This window comes from Macaca nemestrina, chromosome 11, assembly GCF_043159975.1.
Source record: "Macaca nemestrina isolate mMacNem1 chromosome 11, mMacNem.hap1, whole genome shotgun sequence".
NCBI lineage: Eukaryota > Metazoa > Chordata > Mammalia > Primates > Cercopithecidae > Macaca > Macaca nemestrina.
The window spans coordinates 40,822,082-40,847,373 of NC_092135.1; the positions used below are offsets into that span (position 1 = coordinate 40,822,082).

General features: G+C 36.1%; 1 protein-coding gene across 2 annotated transcripts in view; it reads left to right on the forward strand.

Annotated features, from left to right (window-relative positions):
• The window catches only part of LOC105492610 (kynureninase), a 175,279-nt gene that overhangs the window by 94,315 nt on the left and 55,672 nt on the right, over positions 1-25,292 (forward strand). For both annotated transcript variants that reach the window (XM_011759824.3, XM_011759825.2), the window contains one exon: positions 1,901-2,047. In XM_011759824.3, the coding sequence (XP_011758126.1) occupies positions 1,901-2,047 (147 nt within the window). The remainder of the gene's footprint in view (positions 1-1,900; positions 2,048-25,292) is intronic.

The following is a 25,292-nucleotide window of genomic DNA, read 5'->3' on the forward strand; positions in this document are numbered from 1 at the left end:
CTTGACCTAAGACCTAAATGTGTACTTTACATTAATAGAGATACAAGGCTCAGCTGCACAGACTTTGACATGTAAACCCTGCAACTTGTGTAATTTGTCACTAGGTGAATCATACAGAATAAATTTTGGGTTTCACATAAGAGGATCCCAGGCCGCTAAGTCATTGTTTGAACAATTACTTCTTTCAACCCAGAATTACTTTGAATAGATTAAAGATATACTCTGTTCACTTCCATTTGCCAACATGCAATAAATTAATGGAATAAAAAGTTCTCACCTGAGAGGATATAAATTGAGAGGATATAAATTGTTAGTTTCTAGCAAAAATGAATATAGCTGCTAATAATGACGTAAGTGACCAAAATATTGTGGAGTTTCATGAGTTACTCATAATCTTGGGACCACTGTTGAGCATTACCTAGAACACATCAACATGAGAGAGGGCCGTACCCTGTCATGGAGAAATATATTTCTTATGTGCTTAATACTGATTTTTTAAGATGTAAATTAAGTATTAGTATCTATAATATTTTCCTTACCACTTTATTGGAAATTACAGCAGGTAAACCATATAGATTATTTTAAGAATAAAGAGTTTTGGATTGCTAAGTTATTAATTTTACTTACAATTAGTGAAATTCTTTTATTTATATAAAGTATACTTCACTTAATAATTCAGAGATTTTAATAACAATCCAGTTAATATTGGGATACCGATTTTTATTGATGCCCATTTTGTAAACAAATTCCTAGTTTCTTCTAGTAGAGAATGTATTACACACCCACACACATACACACTGACACACACACGTACTCTCTTAACATGAGCAGAGTAATTGGCAAATACCAAAATAATTAAAAATTAAAAGTAAACTATAGGATGATATCTTAATGAGCTTCCCCCAAATATTAATGTAATTAATGATGCATTGACCTCAAAATCATGTCAGACAGCACTGGAGAAAATTCATGGCCGGGTGCAGTGTCTCATGCCTGTAATCCCAGCCCTTTGGGAGGTTGAGGTGGGCAGATCACCTGAGGTCGGGAGTTCAAGACCAGCCTGACCAACACGGAGAAACCCCATCTGTACTAAAAATACACAATTAGCCAGATGTGGTCGCACATGCCTATAATCCCAGCTACTTGGAAGGCTGAGGCAGGAGAATCACTTGAACCCAGGAGGTGGAGGTTGTGGTGAGTCAAGATCACGCCTTTGCACTCCAGCCTGGGCAACAAAAGTGAAGCTCCATCTCAAAAGAAAAAAAAAAGAAAAGAAAACTTACTGGGTAGATGCCTCAGCCACCCAAGTAGCTGGGATTACAGGCATGCACAACCACACCCAGATAATTTTTGTATTTTTAATAAAGACTGGGTTTCACCATGTTGGCCAAGCTGGTCTCGAACTCCTTACCTCAAGTGATCTGCCCACCTTGACATCCCTAAGTGCTGGGATTACAGGCGTGAGTCACCGTAACTGGCATGTTTTTGGAAAAAATAACAGGATATTAGACTGATAAATACAATACCAATTTCTGATCATTTATTTTGCTATATAATAGACTTCTTGCACTTTATGGTGTTTTATTAGTCAGGAATAAGGAGAAAACAACTTATAGCTGTGGAAATGTTACAAATTAATTTTTAAAAACTAGAGAATAAATCAAACAATTAGGCTTTTGCAGACTTTCACTTTAAAAACCACTTTTTACTTTTTAATTATCATTTCTTAATAATAAAAAATATGCTTAAATGCTGCTTCTATGTCAGATTTTTAAAGAGCCTTAATCTGAAAAAAAAATCTTCTAATGCAAAAGAGCTCACGGTGAAATTTAGATTGGCAATATGAAATTACAAATTTATTATTATTGATATGACCTAACTTGTGCCTAACTTGATTTAGGGGGAAGAAACCTTAAGAATAGAGGATATCCTTGAAGTAATTGAGAAGGAAGGAGACTCAATTGCAGTGATCCTGTTCAGTGGGGTACATTTTTACACTGGACAGCACTTTAATATTCCTGCCATCACAAAAGCTGGACAAGCGAAGGTATGCACACCATTTACTTCTTCCCACTTTACTCCAAACATCACTCTACTTAAGAGTGTTCTAATTGCGTGACTTGTGAAGTGCTTTAGCTTGTGTCTGAGTAAAACTATTTCAATAGTTAAAAAATAAAAGAGTAAGCCTAGGGTGGGGTACGGTGGCTCATACCAGTAATCCCAGAACCTCGGGAGGCTAAGGTGGGCAGATCACAAGATCAGGAGTTCGAGACCAGCCTGACCAAAATAGTGAAACCTTGTCTCTACTAAAAATACAAAAATTAACCGGACATGGTGGTGGGTGCCTGTAATCCCAGCTATTTGGGAGGCTGAGGCAGGAGAGTCGCTTGAACCCAGGAGGCGGAAGTTGCAGTGAGCCGAGATTGCGCCCCTGCACTCCAGCCTGGGCAATGGAGCAAGACTCCGTCTCAAAAAACAAAAAAAAACAAAAACAAAAACAAAACCAAAAAAACAAGTAAGCCTTACATTTAAAAGAAAATCTGTATTCTTTTTTGCTTTTTTTTTGCTTTAGGCATCTCTATTTAAACTGCTTTTTTTTTTTTTTTTTTTTTTTGGCACTTCTGTGGTCTCACCTCCTTAGTAGCAGCTGCTCTATGCATTTGCCTCTAGTCAACAGGCCAGGCAAGCTGCAGGTGATGCCATTGGTACTCAGCTGGTCAGTCAGCAGGAAGCAGACAAAATACTTAGGATAGGAACTACATGCTAGGTCTGTTAAAAATTCAACTGGTACTTTGTCATAACTCATTCTAAATATAAATCAGTTTTCACTTAACACTGAGTATCTAAAGAAGAAATGCAGAATTAAATTTTATCAGTAGATCAAATTTTATACAAGTTACTTTAAGGAGGCCATTTTATTCCTAAGACTCTTAAAAAATTTTTATACTGCCTGTAACGAGAGCTTTATTTTTTTCCTACCCACTACTAAATCACAGTTAAATTGTTTTGAAAGTCGTGTCTCTTTGTATATAAGTGTTTGTAAAAAGTGGTTTTAGTATTTATTTGAAAAAAAATTAAAGAGGCAACATTCAACAGTCACAATTTGTGTTAAAATCCTTAAATAGCACTTCTATTTCATTCAGCAATCAAGTCATGTATTTAAAAATGTAACAATTGAATTTTATTCTGAGCATTAATAAGTTATGGGATTAATATACGTGTGGGGTCTAGTTAATATATTCAGTTATTGAAGCTAATGAATGGAACTAATGAAAAGATATTTAGCACTGTTATCAGCAGTCTCTAGGAATTTCTAACGACTTCCAACTGGTTTGATGGATAACTCTGAAAGTGGTGCATTACAAAAGATATAAAGATAATGTCTCTTAATTTAGATATTAAATGTTAAGCACCAAAATAAAGGGATGCCAATAAAAAATCATATTTTAAAATGTTATGCAAGGAATCAGCAGTCCCTGCTTCCTTAGTATACATGTATGTCTCATTAACCTTCCTAGATATAAGACAACAAGATACAGAAGAAAGACCATGGGTTTTCGATCACACAATCTGAGGTTCAAATCTGGGCTAGGTCATTTAATTGTTACATGATCTTAAGCAAGTTACTTGACTTCTCTGCATCTCTCTCTTTAAAAGTGCTAATTTCACATAACAGCACCCACCTTATACATTCAGTGTGAGAATGATGAATATAAAACACCAAATGGATTGGCACACATTCTGCCATTAAATGATGGTTTCCTTACCTTTATACTCTTCTCAATTAATAGGACATTATAAAGTGGTTGAGATAGACACTTTCTTTTGTTTCCCATTGAAACACAAAATAAATTTGTTTACTTTAGGTTTTATATGTAAATCTCATACTTAAGTACTTCAATTGCTAAATTTGTTCAATGTTTTGCAGGCTTTCTTTTACTTAAAAAATATAATAAATGTCTACCAAGTTAGTCTCATGGAACTCTCAGTCAAATAAATGAAGGTAGGAATGAGCAGTTTTAAATGTGACTATGAAGAAGCAATCAATACTATGGGAATAAAATGGGGATATAGCAGATGTAGATTTATCCATTATCAAGATTATTCTAACAAATTTTTACCCTCTTACTATACAGTTCCTCCTACTATCAACCGAGGTGAGGCAAAGTTCTTTGAAATGTAGACTTCGATAGGTCTCTTGGGTGGTCTAGTCATCTATGAATAAAGCTGAAGAGAGAGGCAGAGAAGAAATTAAAGGTGTCAATCAAGAAAGAGATAGGAAATTCTAGGAACAAAGGGCATAACATGGTCACTGGTAGATTTGGACATGTGAGGCAAAAACAAGTTTTCAGAAATAAAGCATGGTGGGAATACAAAATGATGGTGGGATGGAGCAATGAGAGTCAATCAGGAGATTCTGAAGTAAAATCTTCATAGTCATATATAAGGAAGAAGAAACAGAAATCGTGATAAATATTTTAATTTAAGAAATGTATGTGTACCAAAAACAGCATGAATCATAAGCAAATAGCTTCATGGGTGATTCTGAGGCCTTATAACCATCACCCCATCAAGAAAAAAAGTATTTCCAACACTCAGAATCCTCAATTGTGTCTTCTTCCAAATAGTACCTGTTACCTTCTGTCTCTGTCCACTTGGGCTGCTCTAACAAAATACGTTAAACTGGGTAATGTAAACACAACATAAATATATTGCTCACAGTTCTGTAGGCTGGGAAGTGCAAGATCAAGATGCCAGCAGACTTGGTGTCTGCTTAGGGCTGCTATTTGTTTCACAGATGATGCCTTGTTGCTTTGCCCTTCCTCACATGGCAGAAGGGCTAAGGGAGCTGTCTAGAGCCTCTAATACAAAGGGACTAATTCCATTCATGAGGAATCACTTCATCATGACTTAATCACTTCCAAAGCCCTGACCTCCTAATACTGTCACATTGGGTATAAGGTTGTAACATATAAAATTGGGGTCTGGGGAGACCAACATTTAGACCATAGCATCCCCCTTTCAAATTTACAATTCCCCTGACTTCTAACCACATAGTCAGCTTTGTCCATTTTGAACTTTATATAAATGCATTATTTTGTCTAGTTTTGAACGTTATACGAAGGCATATGCAGGTTGAGTATTTCTTACCTGAGATACTTAGGACTAGAAGTGTTTTGGATATTTTTGGATTTTGGAATATTTACATTATACTTACTGCTTGAACACACTAAATCTGGAAATCTCAAGTACTCCAATGAAATTTTTATTCTTTGAGCATTCTGTCAGTGTTCAAAAAGTTTTGGATTTTGGAGCCTTTCAGATTTCTGAATTTGGGATTTTAGATGCTCATCTTTTATAAACTTTGTTTTGTGTTTGGCTTGTTTGCTGACTTTTATATGTGTGAGATTCATTCATGCGATATCTAGCAGTACTTTTGTTTGTTTTTGTTTTTATTTCAGTGTATTTTTACATAGTATGAAATAGATCACAATTTTTTTCCATTTTATTGGGGGTAGATATTTGGATTTTATTTTCAATTGAGAGCTATTAATATAATAATCCATGCTACTCTAAATATTCACATACATTTTGGGGGAGTAGACATTCATACACTTTTCTGTTAAGTATATACCTAGAAGTAGAATTCCTGGACCATAAGGTATTTGTATATTTCTAATCAATAATGCCAATCCTTCAAAAACTTGTTCTTCTACTAGCATGTATTAGACTGTTTCACTAAAGCCTCACCAATAGTTACTATTTTCAGTCTTTATAATTTTAGTTGTTCTAAGTAGTTTGCAGTGGTAATGCATGGCAGTTTTATTTTGCAATTCGGTGATTATTGATAAGATTGAGAATCTTCCAATATTTATTGGCTTTCTGTATATCTTTCTGTATATCTTATGAAATGCTTGTTCAAGTGTCTTGCCCATTTTTCTATATGGTTATCTTTCTTTTCCTAATTTGATTGTAGGTGGTATAGAAATTGATTTTGAAGGAGAGAGAAAATACAAGATTTCCAGTGATCATCAAGGAAGAAAACTAATTAACAAAAAGAACAATTGATAGTATGACTTTGATTCACACAATTAATTTAAGATACTGAGGCTTTTCTTAACTGAGGAGGCCTGAGATTGTAGCAAGTAGGGGAAGCCAAGGAAAACAGATTAGAGAGCTCAGTCACAAGGGAGGGCCAGCATGTGGCAAGAGACATCAGTTTGAAGATGTCTCTTTGAAGATAAAGGTGTGCCAACCCATCTTTTTGGAGCTCTTCCTTACTTCCATGTTTCTATATTTTTCATACTCTGTTACTTGTTTCTACTAGGAACTTCTTTCCTACACCCACTAATTGTAGATATTTCTGATTGTCCCCGGTATTACTATCTCTAGTGATTCTTAACCACTGCCATAATTCAGCTATCACTGTCAAGTGCAGACTCCAGGCTACTCATACAATAGGAAATAGCCTGCATCTTCCCACTACATCTGGATGTCCTATATGTACCTTGGGATCAGTATGCTCCAACGAGATTTGTGTCACCCACAAGATGGCTCTACTGTATCATCATGCCACCATCTTTCTGGACCAGTACACTCAGCTTTTCTGTTCTTGACCTTTTTAACCAATCTCTTATTAATTTCATCCTTTCAGGGTCTGTCTTTCTTTTTATATTTCTGAATCAAAGATGAACGTTTTCAGCTACAAGAAACGATGTTAACCTTGGATGAAAAATACAGATTTCTTTTTCTCACCATGAAAGACTTGAGGCAGGGGGCTGCTGGGGTGCACTCAGCAACTCAGTTATATCTGAGTGCCATCTCCCGAGTTTCCTTAGAATTTTCCCGGACTTTTTCCATCACAGTCACAAGATATTTGTCTCAAATCCAGAAATCTCATTTCTATTTAAGGCAGAGAGAAGAAGGGAGAAGCAGCAGGGCAGCTTCATCTGTTTCTTTCATCCTAAGTGCTAAATCTTTCCCAGAAAAAAACCTAGCAGATTCCTGCTAATGACTCACTGCTTCCTGAAATGGCAGCTAAGAAAGGGCATGAGTAAGGAAATATTTCACATCTATGGCCCTACAGTAGAGAGAGACTAAGAGGAAGTGGTTGAAATGGGGTTCAGGTTGGCTAAATATAATATTTCTTATGTTCCTCAGTTATACCCTCATAGGATCTCATTGTTCCTAACCCATTTTCGTCCTTCCTCTTTCATTGCTCCTCTTCCCTTTTTTTCTCACCCTTTAGTCTTTCCCCCCTCTCTCCTTTCTTTTCTTCCTCTCCCTTGCTCTCTCTCTTTCTTTTTTCTTTTATTGTCTCATTTCACAAAGCATTTGAAACAATTCATGGAAAATTGATAAGGTGACCATAAGATATAAAGAGAGAGAAATCAAGACTATATGCCTAAATCATCCTGAGATACGAAGACTTTCTCACAAATTTAGATTATGATAAGAAATAGGAAATAAATAATGAAAAATATTTTAATAAGAACTCTTGATGTGTTAGGTAGAATAGTTATTGGTTACAAATAAATACAATCACAAATGTCTTCCAAGTGATAGATGTTTATATTATACTCATGCATCAGGCAGGAATTAACTTTCTCTACATCCATTAAGGTTTCCAAATATTCATAGTTGTGTCCTTTGGCTTTTGTGTCCTAGAGCCTCTGTCTGGATTCAGTCAAAGGAATGCACACTAACTTCTTTAAAGTCTTAGCTTAGAAATGGCAACATTTACTTCCACTTATATTCCATTGACTAACACTCAGTCCATGACCTTTTCTGGGAAATGAAGTGTTATTGCATGCTCAAGAACAGCTATTAGTTTGCTACACCTGGAACTAGGTATTGTGTGTTGCTGATGGAATAGGATACTTATTTTAAGACACAGTATAGCATTTTCATTAACAGAACGCGTAGATCAGGAAGACACAGTCAGACCTGGACTTGACTCTAGGTCTCTACGTTACTTTTCAGCATAGTTTTAATTCACTTACTAATGTGAGTTCATTTGTCTATTTAACAAATTAGGAAAATAATAGTGCCAACTTCATAGGTTTGTTCTAAAGAGAATGAAAAGAGATACCATTTTAAAACTACTTAGTGCTTAATAAATGTTAGCAGTTGTCAACATGTTAAGAAAAAAAATTGGACTATCTGGGCTTGTTGGAAAAAGAAATAATGAAGAAATGAGATTTTTTAGGCAGAAAGTGAAATATCCAGAATTTTTTATTAAAGACTGTCACTGAATACTTCCACGCCAGAATAAAAGAAAAAAAAAAAAAAAAAAAAAGAATAATCTAAGCAGTTTGGCCAGGACTCAAGAGACTACACTGAAGTTTTAAAAAGTTAAGAGATAGAACTTATAAAAATTTTAATAATCTTATTTTTAAAAAACTCAGCACAAACTCTTTATACTCCTCTATCCCTTTCCAGTTTCATCTAAAGTGGCTTAAAGCACATGGAAACTTAAATGGGGCCAGCTCTTAGGAAGAGCCAAATAACTATTTGTTGAATGAATGAATGAATGAATGAATGAATGAATGAATGATTGCCTTAATTTCTCACATCTTTTACACATTTCAGTGTACCTATATGGATGATGGCATATTTTTTTTTTCTCAGCTTACTAAAAGTTGAATGCAAATGGTGCTTAAAATGAAGACCAAATTCTGCAAACTCCAACATTGTTTTATTAGCTTCTACTTCTTTGTGTGCGACATGATGCTTTGTTTGGGTGCAAACATCTCACATCTCTTAGACCCAACCATAAGCTGTTTAAATTATTAACAAATAATAATCACAGTGATAGCCCAAGCAGTTTGAATAAAAATGAATTACTTCTGGATCCAGAATAATTTAAGGCAAAAATCAGAAATATGAATAAAGACATCATTAATAAAATCATTTAGTAAAATCACAGGTACCCAAACCACACTTAAATATGAATGTCCCCCTCTGTGAACCTTGTATTTATCTTCAGGTAGGCCTAATTATTTTTTAAAAACAATTTTGAGATTATTTTAGAACACAAATGATTGAGTGATCAAGCCTCAAATTTCAACAGAAAGCTTGGCCATGATGCTTTCAGTCCTGAAAATTGGAAATCAACTCTCATAATATTATAATAGAATAATATCTATTTAATATCTCTATTACATCTCTATTACAGTAGAATGATATCATTAATACATGGGATATCAGAACTTGAGCAATGAATTAGCTAGAACAAATGAGTACTAAACACTTTTGTATACAAATATAACATAAATTAGCATAATGTATGAAATTTTTACCCATAAAAATTAACCTCCTTCATAGAAGTTTAATACTGGAATGTTAAAGTTATCTTTACCAGAAATTGTTGACATTAGAGACATTTTACCATTGTCACTGCCCATTCACCCAATAGGATCTTAGTGTATAAGAAGAATCTTGTCTCTATTGTTTCTGTGGTAGAACCATAGAGTAGCATGCATTTGGATCTTTTATCAGTATATATTTGATCCATAAATTATAATCAAGGAGTTGCAAATAGAAACACCTAATTTAACCTGGATTGTCAGGGTGAGACCTTCTTAAAGAAGATGAGATCTGAGCCAATTATAGAATATAGGTAGAAATTATCAGGTAAAATCCCTTCTAGGGGAGTTTTTTGTGCGTGATAGGAACTACGCTAGAAAGTTAAAAATATTGGTTGGATTGCAGGGAAGTAAGTATTTCAGTGTAATTTGTATAATTTTAGAAACGGTAGGACAAATCTATAAAGCAGACCAAAGGCCAGCTAAAGAAGTTCCTACTAAGCCATTTAGCTTTGCCCTGAAGACCCATGGAAATCCATTGAAAGGTTTTAGCCATTCAAAGAGCCGTATTTGTATTAATTTTACAAAGAAATATCCTGCATATGGTGATGAGAATAGACTGGAATGCAATACAAGTGGACAAAAGGAGGCAATTGCAGTATCTTTGCAAGAATTTGAAAACTGTTTGTTGGCTGGGCGCCTGCAGTCCCAGCACTTTGGAAGCCTGAAGCAGGTGGATGGCATGAGCCTAGGAGTTCGAGACCAGCCTGAGCAACATGTTGAAACATTGTCTATATAAAAAATTTAAAAAAATTAAAATATAGCTGGGTGTGATGGTGTGTGCCTGTAGTCCCAGCTACTCAGGAGGCTGATGTGGGAGTATCACTGGATCTTAGGAGGTGGAGGCTGCAGTGAACCAAGATCACACCATTGCACTCCAGCCTGCTGGACAGGTTGAGACCCTGTCTCTAAATAAATAAATAAATAAATATGCTCTGTCATTATGATACAGTTGAACAGGTGAAGGTATGAAAGGACAGATCCATTTCATGCACATACTTTTTTTTATCTCACAGGAAATCATTTTTATTCACCCTCATTCCCTCAGTGATAATAAAAACAGGTTGTGTGTAAGCATCAGAAATAAAGTATCTATGCTGAACTCTTGTAGTTTAACTCACCTTTGGTTCTATTCACAGAATTCAAGAAAAAGACATGTTAAACACACACACACACATACATATATTTATAAATATTTGTGGGTATGCTTATATATGCATATATGTATGTGTGTATATGTACTTGACACATATTTTCAGGGTGGTAAAAGATGTACTATATCTGCTTACGAAAAATATTGATTAAGGAATTTAGACCTCTACTTCGATGTAGGGGAAAATGTCATAAATCTTAGACACAATGTTCCATTAACTAATTGGCCTTTACTCTTCACTTTGGAAATAGTGGAAGATTGTTTTGTTCAGACATATAGTGAGCAATCTGTAGTCTTAAATACATGCAGGTGGAAGCCTAAAATATGTCAAATAAGTCAAAGTATGTTGGTGAGGATCAGTGCCCAAGAATCTGAAAATTTTGAGCTTTTTCTAAGAAGTCTTCATCAGGTGTTTAAGCTTTTGATTAAATAGAGCATTTGAGAAATAATGATTAATTCTCAATGGAAATGAAGCCTGGCCTCCAGATGTTATTATAGGATTACAGATCTGGGAAAAGCAAGCCTCCTGGTTGTCAATCAGGATCTCTGCTTCTGCAGCCACCGTTATCAAAGCCATGAGGGATATCTATTTCTCCTGATCTAGCCTCATTCATTGGCATAACAACTAAACTTAGGGCCTCCCAAAGGAAGTGTTACACTTAAGTTTTTTTGTAGGTGATAGATATTTCATAAAATACTTAAGTTGCCTAAAGCCCAGGGTATAATCTTGAATATTCCATTTTTCATGCCTCTTGACTAACCAAGGAAGGCAGATTTAAGTCTTTGTTAAACTGAAAAATGAAAGTGTTCCAACGTGAAATGTACACATCAGTTCTAATTTATTCTACCCTCCATAAAAATGGAAAAGGAAGGCTATGTCTCATGGCAATAAAAATGGAATTCCAAAAGATCTTTGGGCAGAAAAATAGTTCCCAATAAAATATGAGAGATTTCTTCCACATCATTCTCTGAAATTCACTTATTCCATCAGTTAAATTATTTATGCAAACAAGATTAGGGATGTCAACATGAAAGGTTAGTTGATTTGAAGAGAAAATGTTTATTTTCCTAGCAGATAATCTATCTTACGGAGGAGGGTGGTGAACAAAGAAGATAATCGTCATATTGTCTATATAAACTGGCATCAAAGGAAGTAATTTAGAAGCAGTGTCTTCGGGAATTGTCCCATAGATGTCTATTCAATATTATCAAATTCGCTTTATAAATAAATATTTTAAAATAAAGTAAATTTGGTTGAGGAATAGGCCATTCAGGTTGACACAGTAATCAGTAGAAAAATACCTTATGGGAGACTGTTCTTTTATTTTATATCTAAATGGGGCTATCTCCAGATATAATTGTCACTAGTATGTGAAGGATAGATACTTGCTTTAAATCCACTTTATAATAAGTCTACTAGGTAAATTGATGAATAAAGGTTAAAAGTCACCATGTGTCTGAAAAGTCAGTTGGACTTTGTTGGGACGGTTGTGATTGGCACCATGTTTTGTCTACTTGAATTTCCTGCGTCGTGCTTCTCCCATAGGATGACCATTGTTCCTTTACTATTTGTGGAATAGAATGCAAATAACTTTTGCTCTTTGTGATTTTATATATGCTGAATTATCAATATATTTTCTACTGTTCTCCTTCACATAAGTTATATATCAGCTAAGCCAAAACTTGTTTATATTCCCTGTCTCAATGTCCTACTTTGTGCCTCCTTGTCTTTCTTTTTAGCTTTCCTTCCACCTACATATTCCCACACGTGAAGATTCTCTTTTCCTCTACTGCCGCTCAACCATTACTTGCTTCATGGGTTACAACTTGTCCTAGAGATTTGCTTCGTGTAGGCCCTCATTATATTAGCAAACATGGTGTATTTTTAAAATGTAGTCATATGCCAACAATAGGGAATCATGAGATTTCATATAAAAACTCCTGGGTTCAAATATTTTCCAAAAAATTAGAAGTTTGACAATAATAGACCATCGTTCCTATAGGTGGTGACACAGGGTAGCAGCTCTGTCCCTTAGATGGGGCTTAAGCTCTTCACAACATCCATGTTTATCCACTGAGCCCACCACTGAAGCCAAGTCACAGCTGGTACATAGGTACATATATCTATATGAATACCACAACATTATGTGTGTGTGTGTGTGTGTGTGTGTGTGTGTGTGTGTATTCATGCTTGTATTATGATATTCTTACAATAAAGTATAAAATAAAGTATTTCTTGCAGGCCCAACTCATAGATTACTTGACTGACTCTTGTAGAAACCTGCACATGAAATCCTTGACTTTTGTTAGCAAAATTTTCTCACTTTTCTGTATCAGGATAAATCTGTCTTCCTGTTATACTTCCATACCATGATGAAAAATGTATCATTGGTCACCATTTGCACTGTCTCATAATTACTTCTATGCCTATTTTAACTCTCAAATTTAGGAAGCTATGTCAGTAGAGTGTTCAATGACTGATTGAGGGTAGACCTTGCAAATTGCACAGATTCATGTGCTTTGCACATAGTCTTTCATCATTAAATACATACCTGTTAGATAAGTGAATGTATAAATGTGTGTACATCAGCAGTCAAGTGGGCCAGGTTAATTTCATGGAACAGTACTGCATAAAAAGCACAACTGTATTCCTGTTTAAAAAAAATCAGAAGCTTCTGCAGAATTACTTATCATGGTTAATTAGTCTAAAAAATCAAGATACTTTTTGTAAGTTTTGAGTTCTTTTTCAAAGTCCATTTCTATTCTTTGACACACTTAGGACATGCAGACTGCTCCATTAAGTCATTAAATATTAAATGAACTAAATTAAGCTTGAAAAATTACCTTAAGCTATTTTTCCCATCTTGAGTCTCTGAAATAAATCAAACAAACTACATTTTGTGTGAGGTCCTTGCTAGCCAGAGAAAGACTATAAAAGAGAAGAGCATGACTGAATTTATTTAATTTTTCTTGGTTTTCATACTTTCTTTTGACAGTAAGTAAAGACAATTATTATTAGTAGTAGTATTATTTTGGTAAAAAGAAATAGCTGAAATTTGCTCTTTAAAGCATACACTTTATTTAAAGTGGTGTGATTATTGTACCTGCAAATTACACAATGGTTTAGGGTCTCAGGATTGGTTTGCTTTTCCTTTCTTCCAAACCCTTTACTCTTATCCATCCAGTTGTCAGTTCTCTTTGAGACCTTCTCAATTCACACCTTTCCCTTAAATTTCATTAGCAAAATGCTCATTTTCTTCCCTCCTCTTATCTCTCATCTCTGGATTTGACAACCTTGTCAATGTCTACTTTAAGCAGGCAGGGCTGAAACAGTGAATCTAGTCTCTGAAATAATGCTTCATAAAAATGTGAATGATAATAGCTATAGTTGATGGCCTACTGTGTTTCTGGTACTTGATATGTTTTTCCAATTTTCCTAGCAACCCTAACAGTAAGCTTTCACCATTGCTCATTTGAGGAGAGTGAGTCTGAGAGAGTTTAAGCACTTGCCCAAGGCAATTTAACGGCAAGTAAAGGCTAGAAATGGAGTCTAGCTATAGCTGACACTAAGGCTGTCTTTCCATAGTATTGTCTTGTCTATATATATATATGAATTTACCATTTATAGTCAATTATGTACACTACAGAGACAGAGGCTATATATATATATATATATATATAGAGAGAGAGAGAGAGAGAGAGAGGCTGCAGAGATGAGGTCTCCCCTCTCTCTATATATATATATGTATATGAATTTGGCATACATAGCCAATTATGTAGACTATAGAGACAGAGGTCTCAGATCACCAAGAAAAGAAAGGACCAAGAAGATGATTATATCTTTGATGTTTGTAAACGCTGACCCCAATTTGCCATTACATGATATACACACACACACACACACACACACACTAATCATATATACACATAATATATATATAAACTAATCTCATATATACACATTATATATATTTTGTATGTATATAATCTAATCATGTAATGGCAAATTGGTGTCAGCATTTAAAAACATCAAAGAAAAAATATATATAATCTTTTTGTTGGTCCTTTCTTTTCTTGGTAATCTGAGACCTCTGTCTCCGTAGTCTACATAATTGTCTCTCTTGAGAATATTGAAAACCCACAAGTTTTACTTTGCTCCTAAATGTCAAGAAGGCATTGCCTAAATGTCAATAAGCATCAAAAGTCTTTCTGAATTAGATAGTGCTGGCATTCATCAGTGTTCCTTCTCAGAACCTCAAACCTACTCCTTCCAGTTACCTTCATATAGGGAAGCCCCAAGACACTGGCCCCTCGTGCCCCTTTTATCTTCTTCTGGCAGGTGTCTTAGGCAGTTGCTCCGTTGGCAACAGCTCCCAGCAATGATGGCCCCATTACCACTCTCATCCTCATATCTTCAGGGACCTTTGGGGTATTTGCAGGAGCTTTCCCTCTAATTAAGAGCTTGCAAGCTTCTGTATGATTGGGAAACACAGCTACAAACGACTGGAGAGAATTCCAGCAGGAAGTACTCATCCCCATTCCCCCACTCTTTAATACTAGCTGAGGTACGCGTTACTCTCAAGAAATTTTATTCTTTCAGGTGTATAATGACCTCTCATTTTATGTCAGGCTCTGGATATAAAAAGAGACAGGGAGAAAATGGAGAATAAAAGAAAAAAATTCCACCGTCTCTGTCTTTAAAGAGATCAGAATCAGATATGACATAGAAATATGTAAAGAGAATATTGCTTTAGTGTGTTAAGTGCTTGATAAAGGGAGACAATAGATTCACTAAGTTGTCTTAGAAAACACAACCTCGACCTGTTCTAACACCACAAAAAGTATACTGATGTATGCTCCAATTCATTTAGCTTTAAGGTTGGCCAAAACCACAAACTGTGAATAACCTCAAGGAGAGCATTCAGATAGTTCAGGACATTCATTCCCATTGTAAACCAAAAAGTATCTGAGACAAGTCTCACTCAATTTAGAAGTTTATTTTTCCAAGGTTAAGTACATGCCCAGAAGAAATAAACACAGAATCAGAGAAACTGTGGTCTGTGCTGTTCTACAAAGATAATTTTGAGGACCTCAGTATTTAAAGGGGAAAAGTGGGCTGGAAGGGAAAGAGGAAGGATATGGTAACCCACATAGTTCAAGAGAGAAGGAGCAGGTAAGGGAATAATCAATTATGTATTCCTCTCATGCTCAGTAAATCGGCACTTTACATAAGATAAGGTGAACATAGAGTAGGATTTAACCTTTTGTCTCGAGTTGTCTGCTTAGGTAAAACAGGAAAGGCAGCTTCTAGTATGACTCAGGTTTCAGCTTTTTCCTTTTGGCCTAGTGAATTGAGGTCCCAGTTTTTATTTTCCTTTCACACCACTGAAGTTGAGAAGCTGTCATTTCCCCCTGCCATCTATTTGCATAACTAGAGGGCATAACAGTGGTGCCAGATTCTTTGCCAGTTTCCCCCAAGGAGTAACTGGCTAGCTATGTAAATCACATTGCTGGAAGCCTTCTGGAACTTAAACAAAGAGTAACTTGAGTTACATATTAATTTTAAAAAATGTAAAGGCTCTCCTTTCTGTGAAATAAATGTAGCCCAAGAAGGCCTATACAAATTGTGACAGCTTGGCCATCTTCAACATCTTCACCATCTCTGTTCAGGAATCCAGAGTTTTCATCGAAAGACAAGCACCAGCTTGCTTACATCCAGCCTCTTCTGTCCAACTACCCATTCTGTGTCTCTTTTCCCACAGGCCGTTCCCTTCATAGTTTCCTTTAGAGTGACAATAGTTATAAGCTACGACACTTTTTAAAAATATTAGGGTATGGCTTGAAATTAGTGGGTAATAAAATTCTAATGATACAGTCAGGAGTCAGGGAAGTACTAGGTAGAAGAGGGCGGTTCCCCAGCAAAGTCCTCAACCTGAAGCCTGGAAACCACGGCCCTAAATGAGAACAGGTATCCCTGTTTTCCCGCCTAAATGTTGTTTTTTCCAAAACCACCCTGGCCCATCATGACCCCCACCCCCCACCAAATCCTGTAGCCATACAAACCCCAAACTCCTCTGGCAGAGGAGCAGAGTGGCATGGCAGACAAGGAGAGAAGAAGCATCTGAACATCAAAGAGGCATCTGGCCAGTCGGAGAGGAGTTTGGCTGGAATGGCCAAGCTCCAGGGGAAAATTAGCTATCTACTCCATCAGCTTTCCAGTTCCTCATCCCACTGAGATCCCACCCCCATCACTCAATAAAACCTCTGCATTCACCATCCTTTAAGTCCATGTGACCTCATTCTTCCTAGATGCCAGACAAGGACCTAGGTGGCAAGAAGGCAGGGTGTAAAAGACTGTCACCTGACTCCCCACTGAGCTTGTTAACATTTGGCCATCCACGGACAGCAGCTGCTAAAAGGGCATTAATTGTAACATACCCCTAGATGCTACCATGGATCTGGAGCCCAAAAGCACTCACCCTGGCCCAGGCACAACTCGCCTGTGTGCTCCCCCTCCCACAAGGGGTTTGAGCACAGCAGCTGTGTAAGTGAGCCACACCCATGTCACAAATCCTGTGAAAGGGTCCGGGGAGCTCTCCCATCTCCCTAATCTGTGTTAGCCTAATTTGCACAAGTTGATAAACAAATGAATATATCTTGATGAATTCATTTCACTGTTTAGCTTATCCTTGAATCCAAAACAGAGTTTTTAAATCATTATGTAAACATGTTTATTCTAATTTCATTCTGATTCCAAGTTAAAGATACTCATTTTTAATTCAATGAGTTCCTTGATTGCTGTGCACACTTTTCTCATGATACACCTTTTTTGATTCAGAACACTCCCTTATTGGATTTCTTATCTTCACAATTAATGTCACAGGTGCGACTAGCTGGGGCTCGTCATGGGTGCTAAAGGAATTTACCAAGACAGTCATAGGTAAAGAAAGGCAGATTTATTAGAGGAAGTATGAAGATACCTTGCAAGAAAGCAATGGGCGTTACAACAGAGAAGAGGCTGTCTGCAGAGAGGCAAGGGGTGGAGGGAAGTTTTACGGGGTTGTGCTGGAGGGGGCCACATGCTGACCGAAGCCTTGCTGCTGGGGCTATGAGTGGAAGGAGGTCACTGTGTCCACAGGTTTCTTGTGATTAACATTTCTCAGAACAATTATTCATTGTTCTCCCCACCTGGGGCCCCTTCTTTGTTGTTGCTTACTTATCAGGACTCCACAGTTAACCTTTCTGGAAGCTCCCAAGTATATTCATGGCATCCAGTTCTCTAGCATTAGCCCACCTGAGTGGCTCGGAGAAGTGTTGTCTCTACCAGGGCCTGTTGTCTCCTCTGTTTGTATATATTGACATAAGTACAGTCATTCAATAGCTCTAGGACAATGGGGTTTTTCCAAGTTATTTGTTGTGTAAAGGTTCTTTGTAATGATCACCTTCTGTATTCACTTATATTTTAAGATATTTGGTAAAAGATACATTTGAAATCAATCATTAGGTAAATTACCTTAATTTTAGGTAGTTTATCAGAAGGTTGTAAACTCACAAGTATCTGAGACAGGTCCCAGTCAATTTAGAAAGTTTATCTTGCCAAGGTTAAGAACGTACCCATGACACAGCCTCAGGAGCTCCTGAGGACGTGTGCCCAAGGCAGTCAGGGTACAGCTTGCTTTTATACATTTTAGGGAGACTTAATACATTAGTCAAGATGTATCAGATTTACGTTGGAGCTACATATTACTTCCAGATCAAACTGGATCTGGAAGGGAAAGATAACTCGAAGTTGAAAGCCTGGGGAGGAGAGGGCTGGGCTTCCAGGTCATAGGTAGATTTGAAAATGTTTTTGGTAACTGGTTGAAAGAGTTATTATCAATAGAAAGGAATGTCTGGGTTCCAATAAGGGGCTGTGGACACCAAGGTTTTATCACGCAGATGAAGCCCCCAAGTAGCAGGCTTCAGAGGGAATAGAATGTAAATATTTCTTATCAGACTTATGGTCTATGTTGATGTTAATGTTGGAAAGTATGAGAAATGTCTATCATCTCTTCTATCATGGCTTGAAGTAGCTTCTCAGGTTAACTCTGGAATGCCCTTGGCCAACAGGAGGGGTCTATTCAGATGGTTTGGGGGCCTTATAATTTTATTTGTGGTTTACAAAATTGAGGCTCAAATATTTTCTACCATCTGAATTTTTGTTTCTGTTCCTGTTTCACAATGTGAGCATTTAGAATTGATTTTCAGGTGGCTAGCTTCCTGGATGGAATTTTGTGTGGATGTATATATATATATATATATATATATTGTGTTTGTGTGTGTGTATATATATACACACACACACTGATAATTCATTTTTTGATCTCTTATATTATCTATAAGAGCCATAGGATTAAAATAAGTTGGAAGAGTATTCTGGTTTTGTCCTGCAGAAAACGTAAACTTTGGTTCTGGTTGCCATGCAATGTGATTTCTACTAAATTTCACCGAAGCTCCACTTGAAGATTGTGTCTTTTTCCTTTTTATTTGTGTTGGTTTTCATTTTCTGTTGTTTCAGGTTTTAATAGTGAAGAGTTGCTATTCTCATTGAACTATACTATATTGATATAAATAAATGAAGCTTAACACATTGCATAAAAATAGTAGATAGCTATATTAAATAATTTTGGAAAGGAATTGTGACCTATAGAACTTATTGACTTTAAGTACAGCATGAACATTATATGCAAAATAATGCTTAGTTCCTACACATAACCAGAGAGTTGGGAGGAAAGGAAAACTAGAGAAAGAGTGAGAAGAATTTTTGAAGGCCATGACAAATTTAGTCTGCATGAAAAGCAGAACTTTCAGAATAGAAATTCACTCTGAAAAGAGGCATTTGCAGAGACAGTGGAGGCCCCTCTTATAGAAATATTTACTGTTGTTTTTAACTTAGCACCTAAGTATGCTTTTGAATCATAACACTTGAATGAATTCTGGAAAGTTAAATACTCCAAGACCGTGGCAAAAAAACCTACCAGCTTTCATCTTCCTCCTTTCCATTCCCAACTTTCTCTAGTACTAGTCAAAAACTCCCTAATTAGGAATTCCTTTGGGAAATTCCAATATCAGAGTTAACTAGCCAACCTATTGTTGCTAATCATTTATTCATACCCTCCATATAGAGATGACCAGCATGCGCACACACACCCAGACACACATCTCCCTATACCATTTTCTTTTTTGTTCATTTTCCTCAAACTTCCCATTATACTTTTTAAAAAGTAATATTGTCCAAATTCATAGCACTGTAGTTCTTGGATTGTTTCTCATTACTTTTGCATCAAGCAAGGAATGATATTCAGAACACTTAAATATCTGATCGGTACGGTATAGAAGCTGCATTTCCCACAGTCACAAAGAAGGTCATACTCCATGTTAATACCAGGTAGTATCCATCATTAATCTATTAGAATGTACTGATAGTCACCTGGAATTCACCCACCATGCTGATAGTGGCGCTGGCAAAGGCATTGTCTCATCCACTGGACTCTGGGCTAGTCCCTAGCAGTGAACATTCACAGGCTGATATTCGCAGACACTCTTCCATCATGGGACGCAAGGGCTGCAGCCATGGTTGATTATTCAGGTGGCTTAGGACAAAGACTTTTTATGTACCTTAACTATGTTATTATTTTAATAATAAGAGCATATCAATGCATACCGTCTATATATCAACCCTGAGTATAGCGACAAATATCTTATCTTGTATAAGTACTTTTTTCATACCAAATTTGCTAATTATTAAGAGTCTTCACAATTCATAGGATTTAATCTTGGTGAAAAAGGAATAAACTAAATAATAATAATAACAATAGTCCAAAATCAATTTGTTACCAAATCAATCCATAAAGCAATCAGAGCTTTAATGCTACTAGGAAAATAATTCAGCTTTACCATTTTATATTTCATTTTAATAAACAGGCAATTAATCGAAGTTAGGAAAGAGTGAGCTAGCTTTTCTCCTGGAAATTTCAGCACAGGCCCTATGTATCATATTATTTCACTAATTAGAAAAATGTTTAGTTTTGTATTAGTGAAGATGGCAAGGACACACGATATTTCTTGTTAATTGAGAATGATTTTGAACATATTCTCAACTACTATTTTGTCCAAGATACTTCATTCTAAAAGATATCGTGTCTGAATAAATAGCACATGCAATAAAATTGCATCAGAAACAGAATCCCTCAAATGGTTTTCTTATAAATTTAACATCACTTTAGAGAACAGCTATTGACTTTCGTAAGACTTTATTATTTGTTCATTTATTTATTTATTTATTTATTCAACAATTATTTGAGTTCATATTGTGTGAAAGAAGACAGTAAGATTGGAAAATTGTTACGAGAGATATACAAACAGGGCTATAGAATAAGATAGAAGAGAGAGATGGCAAAATAATCTTCGCTCAAAGTTATCTGGTGATCAAAATCTGAGCTTGCTAGGCAAATGGAGGAGAGAAAGCACATCCCCAGGAAAGGGAAAAGTTTATGTAAAATGAGAGAGGTCTATATGGGGCATCTGATCAAGGGGCACTAGCAGATCATGCAAGTCTTTAATCATACCCAGGAGGGCTGGGTGTGGTGGTTTACACCTGCAATACCAGCACATTGGGAGGCCGAGGCATAAGGATGGCTTGAACCCAGGAGTTCAAGACCAGCCTGAGCAATGTAGTGAGAACTCCTCTCTACAAAAACTTAAAAAATAAAAAATAAATAGCTATGTCACCAGAAAAGGGATCCCAGTCCCAGAGACCCCAAGAAAGGGTTCTTGGATCGCTCACAAGAAAAGATTCAAGGTGAGTCCATAAAGTAAAGTGAAAGCAAGTTTATTAAGGAAGTAAAAGAATAAAAGAATGTCTACTCCATAGGCAGAGCAGCCCCGAGGACTGCTGGTTGCCCATTTTTATGCTTATTATATTTCTTGTTTTATACTAAACAAGGTGTGGATTATTCATGAGTTTTCTGGGAAGGGGGTGGGCAATTCCCAGAACCAAGGGTTCCTCCCCTTTTTAGACCATATAGGATAACTTCCTGATGTTTTCACAGCATTTGTAAACTGTCATAGCATTGGTGGGAGTGTCTTTTAGCATGCTAATACATTAGCTTATAATTAGCTTATAATACTAGTAATTAGCTTCTAATGAGCAGTGAGGATGACCAGAGGTCACTCTTGTCCTCATCTTGGTTTTGGTGGGTTTTGGACAGCTTCCTTACTGCAACCAGTTTTATCAGCAAGGTCTTTATGACCTGTATCTTGTGCTGACCTCCTGTCTCATCCTGTGACTCAGAATGCCTAACTTACTGGGAATGCAGCCCAGCAGGTCTCAGCCTTATTTTACCCAGTCCCTACCCAAGATGGAGTTGCTTTGGTTCAAACACCTCTGATAAACATACCAAGGACTATGAGTTGCATTGTGAAATTAATGGGGGCTCTGTAAACAAAGGCAGTGAGTCTTATCATCAAATGTATGATTTATAATGTTTATTGGAGAAAGACAGGCTGGAAATAATCAGAATGGCCTGAAAATGATTGCAAGTTTTAGATTGACTATAAAGTAAGGTGGCATGGTGACTGAACAATGCTTTGCTGGTTGTGTCAATATGAGTGTGAGCTGTGTCAGTATGAATGTGATTGTGTCAACATGAGTGTGAGCACCTGTGGGTAATTTTAAATAAAATGTGTTGAAAAATACTTGATTTTTATTGAAAAATTGCATAAAGTAGGTACTCAAGTATAGAGTATATGCTTTCACCTGTGCATATCATGTTACCTACGTGAGGCAAAACAATGAAAATATCTAACTGGATGACTGTAGAGAGGTTTTGGAAAACCTTTAGTTTTTTTAATGTTTAAGATGCTGCCATCTAGTGACACTTTTGTGAAATCACTTTGCAGTGATACGTTTGTATCTTCCAGTTGTTTTCTCAATACATTTTATATTTTAATAATTTATATTGTCTACCAACCAATAGGGAAATAATTACAAATGCATTAAACATATTGTAGAAGCCATGCTTGATTTTTTTCAATGTGGTACCACAAATGTGGCCACAGGGATTTTAATAATGGAATATTGTATGTCAAGTTTTGTGGTTTCTTCAATGTGCTGTTCTTTATAAGTAATTGATAACTAAAGTGCTGTTTTTTCTATTTCTTGAGTTTTCTTAGAAAAATTGAGTTATAAAAACAAATTATGAAAATCTGAGCTGTAAAAATTGCTTCACAAAAGTTGCTTTAATTGGAAATGTTGATGAGAAGAAAAGAGGGTTTCAAATTCAGAATAATTAACTTTTTTCCCCATATGTAATTTCAGTATTATAAGTTATATAAGTTCAGTATTATAAGTTCCCCATATAAAATTTCAGTATTATCTTAAAATATAAACAAATAAATGTGTGTGGGGGGTTGTGTGCATGTCTATTAAAGCTAAACATTAGTCTGCAAACCTAGGTTTTGATGACTTGATGACTTAATGGCTTCTAAGTTTTGATGAAGATTAATTGTATTCATGTCCTATTACTCCTTAAACTTCTATGACAATAGAGCACTTGTCTTATTTTTATGGTATGTATTGCTCATTTTTTTGTGTTAGAAACAATAAAATAATCTCCCTTCCTCCCTTAAAATTCAGTTATTTTGTGCTGGTATATTGTCCTTTTTTGAGATACTATCTCCAGTCATATTATAGTGAATGAGGTTTTCAATTAATTAACTTTTCAGCATATTGAGGTTTCTTTATGCAAACCAACGCTATAGTGTAGAAGTAAGCACATCTTTCCGTAAAGAACTAAGTAGCAAATATTTCAGGCTTTGTGGGCCATCTGGTCCCTAATGCAACAACTCATTTCTGCTGCTGTAGCAAAAAAAGCAGCCATGGACAATATTTAAACAGATAAGACTGGCTGTGATCCAAAATTAAATTTACGGAAACAGACTATAGTTTGCATGTCTCTTCTCTAGGGAAAACACCTGTATTTGTAATTTGGGGTTATTTTTTCTTAGGTGGTGTTAGAACACTTCTAAAATGTATTCAAGTATTTACTTCAAAAACTTTAATTCCATTGAGAGTTGTGTGCCTTCAGGGTTCCAAAAAATCTAGTTTGGAGCAGGTATGTGCACATGGTAAACTAATCATACACATGGTAAACTACACTCGGTAAACCAATCATACACAAACCCAGAGGTAAAATGTTTTGCAAAGTTCTATTACCTGCATTTAGCCATCAGTTTTTAAATTCATGTTCATGTACAAAGTTGTCTTAATGTGGAACGAATCTTTATATTTTCTCAGTAAACATTTCAACATTTTGATATGCAGTAAGTTAAATTACTTTGATCATCAGCAATTAAATTAGAAACCTCCTACTTGGGTACAGTTTGGATAATATGTATTCATTGTTCCAGTTTGTGCTTCTGGGAATTTAGTGGAAACAGAGACTTGCTTTTTAACATTGTGAATTGCACTAGGCAGACAAACAAAACACTTAAAACCTCATGACAAGTAAATAACTAAGACAGAATGGAATCAGATCAGAAGAAACTCTTAGGGTACAAAGTCAATGTGTATGAAGGAGACAGTAGAGTTTACATTAAACTTTGAAATTCTCTCCCAAACAACATCATTCTTCCTCTTTATTATTGGATAAGAATTCTTTTTAAAAATTAAGCTCCATATAAAACAGCTGGCTCACATTGAGGATCTGTATTGTATCAAAGTATGCATATTTGCTTACCGAATAGCATTAAGCAAGGATTGTTATCCTTATTCTAACATGAGAACTAAAAGAACTCAAGCAGTAACTGATCCAAACCTCCATCTTGTGATCCTTTGGTCTCTTGTACTCTTTAAGAAGAATGGCAGCTGTAATTCCTAAGACCAAGTAAAGAATGTCTTGGTTTTGGGGGACTGAGTATATCAATTCACTCTTCCCTTAAAAAGCTATGTAACAAATCATCTCGAAACTTGTTGTCTTAAAACAATAACCATTGATTTATGGATCACCTTGGTGTCAGAGCATCAAGGTAGGACTCGGCTGAATGGGTTCTGCTAGTCTCAGCTGAGCTCACTCATGTTTCTGTGGCAAACTGCAAGGAGTGAGGAGGGCATGGAGGAGCAGCTGATCTAGATTGAGTTCAGGTGAGGATTATTATACTCCACACTTCTTTTATCTTCCATCTGGGCCAGCAGTTTGGCCCAAGCAAGTCCTTCTCATAAAGATAGCGGAGAGCAAGAGAGAGCAAGCTTAGTCACTCAAGTACTTTTCTGAGACTGTTTCTATTACATGTGCTAACATTCTGTTGGTCAAAACAAGTCACATGGCTGATCTCAGTGGCTGAGACTTACACCTTCCCCACAGTGGGAGGAACTAGAACTTATCTGGCAAATAACATGGGTGCAAGAGAGGTCAGAGAAGCTGAACTATTGATACAATTGATAACACTGCGTATACTTGAACTGATTAAATACGCACATGATGTGGGGTTAAATGCTAAACAAGAAAACTATTGACTCTTTCAGATTACTAGGATACACTAAAGCAACAGTTCAGAAGCTTTTTAGAAAGGGAAACCTTCTACACTCTTAAAAAGCGCTGAGGATCTTAGGAGATTTGACGTTGGCTCTATATCTATATTTACTGTATTTGCAGTTAAAACAGAAATTTAAAATGTATTTATTTGTTTTAGAATAACAACAAATGCATTACATATTAACATAAGCAAAATAT